Source organism: Brassica napus, chromosome C4 (assembly GCF_020379485.1).
Source record: "Brassica napus cultivar Da-Ae chromosome C4, Da-Ae, whole genome shotgun sequence".
Taxonomy (NCBI): Eukaryota; Viridiplantae; Streptophyta; class Magnoliopsida; order Brassicales; family Brassicaceae; genus Brassica; species Brassica napus.
The window spans coordinates 9,510,828-9,520,087 of record NC_063447.1 but is presented as its reverse complement, the minus strand read 5'-3'; the positions used below and the strand labels follow the sequence as shown (position 1 = coordinate 9,520,087).

Genomic DNA, 9,260 nt, shown 5'->3' with positions numbered 1-9,260 from the left:
AGTTGGCATAAAAGAGGAGAAGAAGAAGTGCCTGATGGAGTTAACCACCTCGTCTCCCAAAATATGCCAAGAGGATTTATAAAAACCTGAGGTAAGCCCATCCGGACCTAGAGCTTTGTTAACATTGAGTTTATGAAGAACAGAGGTAATTTCTTCAGCTGTTGGTATAGATGTCATGAGGAGAGCATCACTTGGAGAACAGCAGTAAGAAGTCAAGGAACTAAACCAGGCGGTGGTAGACACAATGGAGACTCGAGGAGGGGGTTACCCAGAATTGTTGTAAAGTGTTGAATCGCATGCGTACTCATGTCAAGTGGATCCGTTAGGATGTTATCTGAGGGGAGGATAAAGGAATGAATAGTGTTGAAGCTCATGCGTGATTGCACCACCCGATAGAAGTAAGTTGTATTCAGGTCACCTTCTTTCAGCCAATTAATGCGGGATCGTTGCTTAAAGTAGCACTCCTCTATCATCCTCAGAAAATTCCATCTCTCTACCGCTTGTTTCTCCATTTCAAATAGCTGAGAAGTAGGAGTTTGCATAGCCTGCACCTGCACATGTTGTAGCAAACGGTTAGCCTCACTCATTCTAATCTGTATTTGTGAAAAGTTGTCTCTGTTTAGTGTTTTTAAGGCACTCTTTATTTGCTTTTGTTTCCAGCATAGAACTGTGAGGTTCCAGGCAGTGCTTCCGGCTTGTGTCCATGCCTCATAAACCACTTGGTGAAAACTAGGGTGTTTGGCTAGGTAATTATAGAATTTAAAGGGACGGGTACCATGAGTGGGGGTTTTATAGGCAAGGTCAAGTAAGCAAGGGAAATGATCAGAGAAAAGGCCAGGGAGGAAGAAGGATTGACAGTTAGGAAAGAGGTTTAGGATTTGGCTGTTGATAAGTAATCGGTCAAGCTTTTTTGCAATAGGGAAATCAGGTTGCTTATTAGACCAGGTGAAGAAGGAGCCCTGATAGCGTAGATCATACAAACTCATATGGTGGAGGCAGTCCTTCAGTTTAACCATGCTGGCAGAGAGAAAGTTTACATCAGCATGAGAGTGCTCCGTAGGATGAACTATCTGGTTAAAATCACCTCCCAACATCCATGGAACTGAGTCGAGAGAGTGAGTCTGGTAAGTGTTTAACAGCTCTACCCATAGGTCTGTTCTTTCTGATCGCTCATTAGATGCATAAATTGCTGTGTACACAAATGGTGCAGTACCCTGGATCTTGACCTCACAAGTGACTGCTTGGCTTGATTGATGTCGGATACGAACCGAGATAGTGTCTTTCCAGATGATGATGATCCGACCATATTCATTAGAGGAGTGATTGGAAGTGTAGTAGCAGCCTCTACAAAGTTTATTCATTAGGCGGCTGAGGTTATGATTCTTGATGTGTGACTCCAAAATAGTACCAAAAGAAGGCTGGTGACTCGCAAGCCATTGACAAAAAGAGGCATGTTTGTCCGGGTCATTCAATCCGCGGACATTCCAAAAAAAGATTTTAGTATTCATGGAATTAGTCTATGGTCTCCCCCGAAGGAAGAGAGCCAATAGAAGTGAAAACAGAAAAGGAGTTTGAGCAAGAAGTAAGGTTTTCAAAAGGTTTAGCAACAGGTGGATCAGGTGCAGGGAGGGCAGGAGAAGAGGAGAAAAATTTTAATTGGGCAGTGAAGGAAGGGAATTGTTGGGTGGAAGAAGGGGAGGTCTGGCGAGGTCTTTTTTTGGGTGGTCTGAGGGGCTTGGCGGGGAAACAAGTTTAAAAGGGAGGGTGAGGATCTGAGAAGGCAAAAGAGACGAGGTTGGAGAGGGGAGGTTAAGGCCAGAGGGCATAGGTTTAGGTGAAGGAGGTTTTGTGGAAAGGACAATGAATTTTTCTAGGGGAGTTATGGGTAAAGAAGGATGAAGGGGAGGGCTAGTGGAGGTGGACGGCTTAGTATGAGTTGCAGATTGAGTTGCAAGAGTTTGTGGATTTGCAGAGGAGGCCTTCTCAGTACGAAGACTTTTACCGCCAGATTGCTTTGATCTTGCAGGCGTGTTCTTACTGGTGTCTGGTTCATTTTTTCCAGCAGCAGGAATATTAGCCCCACCATCAACATGCGCTTTACCAGTCCGTTGAGGAGGCGCTTGCTTGTTGGGAGGAGGAAGATGGAGACAATTTTGCATGGTGTGGCCAAGCTCCTTGCAATGTGTACAAGTAGGAGGGACCCATGGGTAGGATACCAAAACTTCAACGATCTCTCCAGATTCTCTAGTGAACTCCACCACACTTGGAAGAGGCTTGGTAAGATCAACGGCCACTTTGACATGGGAGAGCGTTAGACTGACCAAGTTAAGTGTGAAGTCATCAGTCTCTTTAGGTTCTCCCACCAGGCCTGCTATAAGACTCAATCCTTGCTGATGACGAAGATCAAGTGGGATGCCTGTCAAATGAGCCCAAATCTGTATTGTTTCCAGCGGAGGAGAGGATTGAGAGGATGCTGAAGAGGTCCATTGTACTGCTTGAAACATGGAATCCCCCACATACCAAACTCGCTTTTCCAGAATTTTCTGCCTCAGATAGTCAGAAGGTATCCTTACCAACATTGAACGGGACAGTGGGTTCGTGTGGATTTCAACTCGGACTCCTTTGCCCCATAGATGGTTTAAGACATTCTGAATATGAGTAAATGGTGGAGGCCTACCATTAAAGTAGCAGATTATAAAGTCTTTGTGTAATTCAGCTCCCTTCTGGAACACACTGTTTGGAATAAGTACCCTAGGTCGACCTGTATCCGAAATCGTCACAGGTGCAAGCCTTCGAAGAGTTTTATCTTCAGACTTACGGAGTCTTTCAACCAGAGGAGGAGCAGCCTTCTGAGGAGCATCAGTGTTTAAACTCTTTGGGACCGAGCGTGAAGAGGAAGGGTTTAGGATAGGGTAAACATGGTTTGTGGGAAGAGGAGCGGAAGGGGAAGGTTTTGGTGGAATTTCAATAGTAGCAGGTGGAGAAACGAAGAGAGTTGGGGTAGAGGAGAAGTTTGAGGCTTTATTGGATAAGATTGGAGAGGAAGACTTAGGAGGGAGGACTCTAAAGTTTTCTAGGGTATGGTGAACAGAGCTTTCAGATCTGGATTCTATTGAGGGAGAGACCATAGTTTGATGAATTGGTTGAATCAAACCAAAAGTTAGAGTAGTTAAAGTGGAGTTCAAGCGAGAAGGACCAGAGCTCAAGGTTTGCCGCAACTGACGTCGGAAGTTTTGGGAGTTTTAGAGCCAGGGGAGTTTAGAGGAGGGAAACGAGTCAGGGAGAGGGGATTATCAGGGTCAGGGTCGGGAGGGTCTGGCGGGATGAGGATGCAGTTATCACCAGTGGTGTGAAGCAGCGGAGACAAGGCGGAAGCACTGTTGCCATCAGGGAACCAGGGGTTCGCCATATGATGATCAATTAAGCTTTTTCCTTTATGTAAGCTTTTGCATAATTTCTTGTACTTGTAGGATTTTATAATTCGTTTTTATTTAAACTTTTTTTAAAAAAATTAATATTTTCTCTTATAATATCATTCTTTGGTATCTTTAAAGATGAAAAATATACAAAATATTTTAAAAAGAAAAAAATACTTTCAAATAGTTTTTTACAATTATTTTTTGTTTATAGAATTTTCAAAAATTAAATTTACTATCAAATATTTTTAAAATATTATAAAAAGAACCATACAAATATAATTGTAAAAGGCTATGTAATAGTAATTTTCTTTTTCTTAACTCCTAAAAAGAATAAGAAACTATATTTTTGTAATAATTTTCTTTTTCTAGTGTCCAAAAAATGTTATAATAATTTTTTTTTTCTAAATCTTTTTACATCCTATTAAAAAAAATTGTAACATATTTTTGACACATGTCATAATCTTAATAAATTAATTGACACATGTCGCGATCATGTTAATTAGCAACTTTGAAGAACCAAGAAAATTGTAACATATTTTTGACACATGTCATAATCTTAATAAATTAATTGACACATGTCGCGATTATGTTAATTAGCAACTTTGAATAACCAAGCTTTATATAATAAGATAAGTGTTCCCTTTATATAGGGGTTACAAGAGAGATAAATGGAAATACAATAATAGGAAATATTACAAATCATAAACATAAACGAATTAGGAAATAGGCAAGTTGTAGCCGCCTCTCTCTCCTCTCCAAGTCTCGCGGCCGCCTCTCTCTCTCTAGGGTTGGACCGTCTCTCTCTCTAAGTGTATGGACCGGTTATGGACATCCACCAATTGATTTATAATACTCCCCTTGGATGCCATAACCATACATGGATTGTAATACGCTTAATGTTGCCTCATTAAAACCTTATCAGGAAAAACCAGTGGGACAAAACCATGATGAAGGAAAAAGAGTACAACACGTACTACTCCCCCTGATGTGAACCTCAGTGGAGGTCCTTCAGCCTACGCATCCCAATCTGATGTGTGAGCTTCCTGAACGTGCAGGTAGGAAGTGCCTTGGTGAATAGGTCAGATGAATTGTCACTGGATCGTACTTGGACGACATGGACCTCACATGCTTTCTGAAGCTTGTGAGTAAAGAAGAACTTAGGCAATATGTGCTTCGTCCTATCACCTTTTATGTAACCATCCTTGAGCTGAGCAATGCACGCAGCATTGTCCTCATACATCACGGTTGGCTTTTTGAACTCGGCCATCCCGCAATCAGCTCGGACGTGTTGGGTCATCGACCTCAACCAAACACACTCGCGGCTGGCCTCATGTATGGCCAAGATTTCCGAGTGATTAGATGAAGTGGCCGCGATGGTTTGTTTCATGGAACGCCATGATATGGCCGTACCTCCATGTGTAAAGACATATCCTGTCTATGATCGAGCTTGATGTGGATCTGATAAATAACCAACATCAGCAAACCCAACTAAACCAGCTTTGTTATGGTTAGTACAATACAGACCCAAGTCTTTCGTTCCTTGCAGGTAACGAAGAACATGTTTGATCCCATTCCAATGCCTCTGGGTCGGACAGGAGCTAAACCAAGATAGTAGGTTCACGGCAAAGCTTATATCAGGCCGTGTGTGAGTTGCCAAGTACATTAAAGCTCCTATGGCACTGAGATATGACATTTCGGGACCTAGGTCATCTTCATCGTCCATCTTGGGACGGAATGGGTCAGTGTCCAGGCCGAGAGACCTCACGACCATGGGACTGGTCAGAGAATGGCAATCGGCCATATTGAATCTCTTGAGTACCTTTTCAGTGTATGCCATCTGATGCACAAGGATCCCATCATTTATGTACTCAAGTTGTAATCCCAAACAAAATTTTATTTTCCCGAGATCTTTCATCTCGAATTCTTTCTTAAGGTATTCAACCGTTTGGGAAATTGTATCCAGAGGTTCCTAGGATATTCAGATCATATATTTCGATGATTATCAATATTTTTCTTGAGAACTTGCTGTACATTCAGCTCAATACCCTCTAGTACTTTCATTATCCAGTGGACCATATAAATATGCAGTCACTACATAAGTTTGCTGCAAGTCTAATTTTCTCTCTTATATAGCCAGACTTTTGAGAAATCTTAAAAGTAGTTGCATCCACCACATGGGAGTATATCTCATCATAATCTATTAATGGTCTTTGTGAGAATCCTTGTGCAATATTAGCTTTATATCTCACGATTTCTATTCCTCACAAGACCCATTTATATCCACTGGTTTTAACATCATATGGCGTCTTAATCATATGGCCAAATACGCTTTTCTTCTTTAAACTATTTAACCCCACTTTTCCATTCAATCTGTTCTACGAGTGCGCACTCTTATATTGACGTGGGTTCATGATCCTCGCTTATATTCATAAATTCAAGTGCTACCTTGTACCATCTTATGTCGACATTCCTTATTGTGTTCCATTATGTTCCAGACATGATATAATCGATTGAGATTCATTATTATCAGGACCTTTAATACTTTGCAGCTTGGCGTCCCAAGCTACATTGTTTGAAACCTGTACCTTAGAGCCGGCCGGCCTTATCTCTCTGTCTGGTATGGCTTCCTTGACCTCAGATTTTTTTTATCATTCTATGCACCTTTCTCTTTTGTTTCTGAAGATTCTTATCTTTTGGAACTTATTGGTCTATCTTGTATAGACTCTGTAGCAACTTGACTGTGTCTCTCTTGGACATCAATTTAGTTGGTACTTTACAAGCTGGTTTATATATGACTTAGTCATTCTTTTTCGGGTCAGCAAATGTGTCTGTCATTTGATTAGCTAGCTTTGTAAATGTATAATCTTTGGACGTCTATTTCACATTCTTTAGTCTGAGGAACTTGTCAAGACAATGATGGTCGATGCCATTCTGTTTCTCTTATCAGCTTATTATTTTCTCCCCCTAATGTTGGATAGTCGGATCCATTAAACTTTGCAATCCGTGTTCTTGGCCACTAAATAGATCACCCATATTTGGCTCAAGGTACTTCATTATTTGTGGGAGATTCATATCCAACATATATCCCCATCCTCATCCTCTTCTAAGAATCCATCTTAGACGTCACATATATTTGTGGTGGCTTATCCAAATATCTCAAGATGTTATATGTCTGGCTCATGACCTGTAATAAATTTGAGATGGGAATATCTATGCTCACTTAATGGTCTGATGCTTATTAGTTAAGATGCATGTAAATTCGTGTGTCCCCAAGCCTTGGACTGAGAGTTTGAACCTATGGGTAATGGCCAATACATATTTATAAAAGGATTCAGCCAAGCTATATATAGTATGGACATGTGCGGATTTGTCCTCACTGCCCCCTCATGGACATACTATAATCTTTAAGTGCTTTGGGACATCATGGTCTAATGAGTTTCCCTTGTGTTCATACTACACACGTGAGATTTTATGGGATAACTCTTTGTGCCCTTTCTAATATCAATTTCGCATCATGTTTTGGACCAGGATGGCCAATCCGGTCATACCATAAAGTGTATAATTTCGTGGGTAAATCATTCTGGTTACCATGACATTGCCTCTATCATACTGATCTTGGCATATTCTAGATCAATAGAATATGTTTTGGACCAGGATGGCCAATCCGGTCATACTATAAAGTGTATAATTTCGTGGGTAAACCATTCTGGTTACCATGACTATTGCCTCTATCATACTGATCTTGGCATATTTTAGATCAATAGAGAATGCATGTATAGTTTTTTAGGACTCATTATGGCATTGGGCGATTTTATACATATATCTGAAGGAACTGTTTGTTTGTTTCGCCCATTTTTTCAATATGGAAACTATTCATTCTTATATCTCATCTCAATGGGTTTTTCTGGGTGAATATAAAGCATCTAAGTGCTTGCCCTTATACATATCTGGCCATAGCCCTTAATGTGTACTATACCCACAAATCATATTGGCGTTTTCAAAAATCATTCATTCCTTTTATTAAGTTTTAATAAAACAAGTTCATAAAAATGAAAAACATAGAAATGAAAAACATCAAAACAATGAACATAGAATTTAGATTACAAATGTCGAAATCAGTCTTCAGTTTTTTTAAGACAATCTGAAGTTTCATAATCCATAAGATCGGCCTTCTCATGATTGAAGTCATTTTCATCATCTTGGTAAGTCATATGGGCTTCAGGAATGTTCCCTTTCAAGCTCTCTTGATAGAGGTCAACTAGATGCTTGGGAGTCCTACAAGTCTTAGCCCAATGATTGCTCATTCCACATCTATGGCACACGTATTTCTCTGATTTAGTCGAGTGTTGGGGTTTGAAAGAAGATCCACGGCCACGACCATGGCCTCGTCCAAATGAGCCACGGTCCCGTCCATGGTCTCGACCATTTCCTCGCCCGCGGCCAAAGGATCTTCGACCGCGGCCACGTCCGTTCGATTTGTCTCGACCACGGCCATGCTGGCCATTTCCTTGGACGTGGTTGGACTCTTTATTGTCCTCTGTAGCATGTGCATCAGGTAGTGGAGCTGATCCAAGTGGTTTCATCTGACTGTTTCTCATTAGTAATTCATTGTTCTGCTCAGCGAGCAAGAGACAAGAAATAAGATTAGCATAGGTTTTGAAACCTTTCTCTCGGTACTGTTGTTGTAACAGCACATTGCTTGCATGGAAAGTGGAAAATATTTTCTCAAGAATATCCTGTTCTGTAATACTTTCACCACACAGTTTCATTTTAGAAACAATTTTAAACAGTGCAGAGTTATATTCGTCCACAGACTTATAGTCTTGGATCCTCAGATTCGTCCAATCAAACCGAGCTTCTGGTAGGATCACCGTTCTTTGGTGATCATATCTTGATTTCAATTCATTCCAAAGATCTAGTGGATTCTCAATGGTTAGGTATTGATCCTTGAGGCTCTCAGCTAGATGATGACGAATGATCAAGATGGCTCTGTAACGATCCTTTTCATTGGCATTATTGTTCTCGGTGATAAACTCACAGAGTCCCTTGGATTTCAGGATGATTTTAGCATCGAGCGCCCACTGAAGGTAATTTAGGGCAGCGAAATCAAGGTTGTTGATTTTCGACATCTGAAGTTATAGATTAATATTTTTAGATCTTTTAGGAATAGTTTTTAATGTTTAAACTATTAGGGTTTTATGTTCAAACAATCAAACAAGCCTTCACAGCCAAGATCTATGCCTCACGGCCAATGAGCAAGCCGCACGGCCATGGATGCAAACTAGTTTATTTTTATGCATTTAGTTTGTCGTGTAATTGCAATCCTAACATTGTTTGTTTCTATCAGTTCATGATGCAATCAAAACAAGTAAATCTATCGGCCAAGCCAAGATCAAGCCACACGGCTATTTGATTCGATTCAACACCATTCCTAGAATAAGTTCTAAGTGTAATTGCAATCAATCAATGTGATTAAGTTATGGTATGAATGCAACAAGGCCACACGGCCACGAGTATGATCAAGTCTAGAACAGTTTAACCTAATATGTAGTTTTAGATTTCGATTTTAAAATAGTCTAAACTAGGTCATTAGGGTTTTAGTTTAAACAAGCCAAACAATCAGATTCGAGTTTGAAAAATCCTAACAATAGTTCTAGGTGATCAAATCAACCAATCAATGTTCAATTTCAAACAATCAAAATCGATTTTCAGAATTAGGGTTTTAGGGTTTCGATTTTATTAACAAGCAATTTCAATTTCAGGATGATCAAATTCAATCTCAATCAATCAATCAATTAATTTTAATTAATCAATAGTTTTCGAATTAGGGTTTAGAGATTT

General features: G+C 40.2%; 1 protein-coding gene across 1 annotated transcript; it reads right to left on the bottom strand.

Annotated features, from left to right (window-relative positions):
- Positions 1–212: 212 nt before the first annotated feature.
- Positions 213–1,361, bottom strand: LOC106392690. Its single transcript, XM_013833493.2, has one exon. It carries the CDS (start codon positions 1,359–1,361, stop codon positions 213–215), a length of 1,149 nt encoding a protein of 382 aa, XP_013688947.2.
- Between the last annotated feature and the right edge of the window lie 7,899 nt (positions 1,362–9,260).

What these genes read in the sequence shown, in the direction of transcription:
- LOC106392690 (XM_013833493.2), bottom strand. Translation starts at nt 1,361, where the DNA reads ATGAATAAACTTTGTAGAGGCTGCTACTACACTTCCAATCACTCCTCT.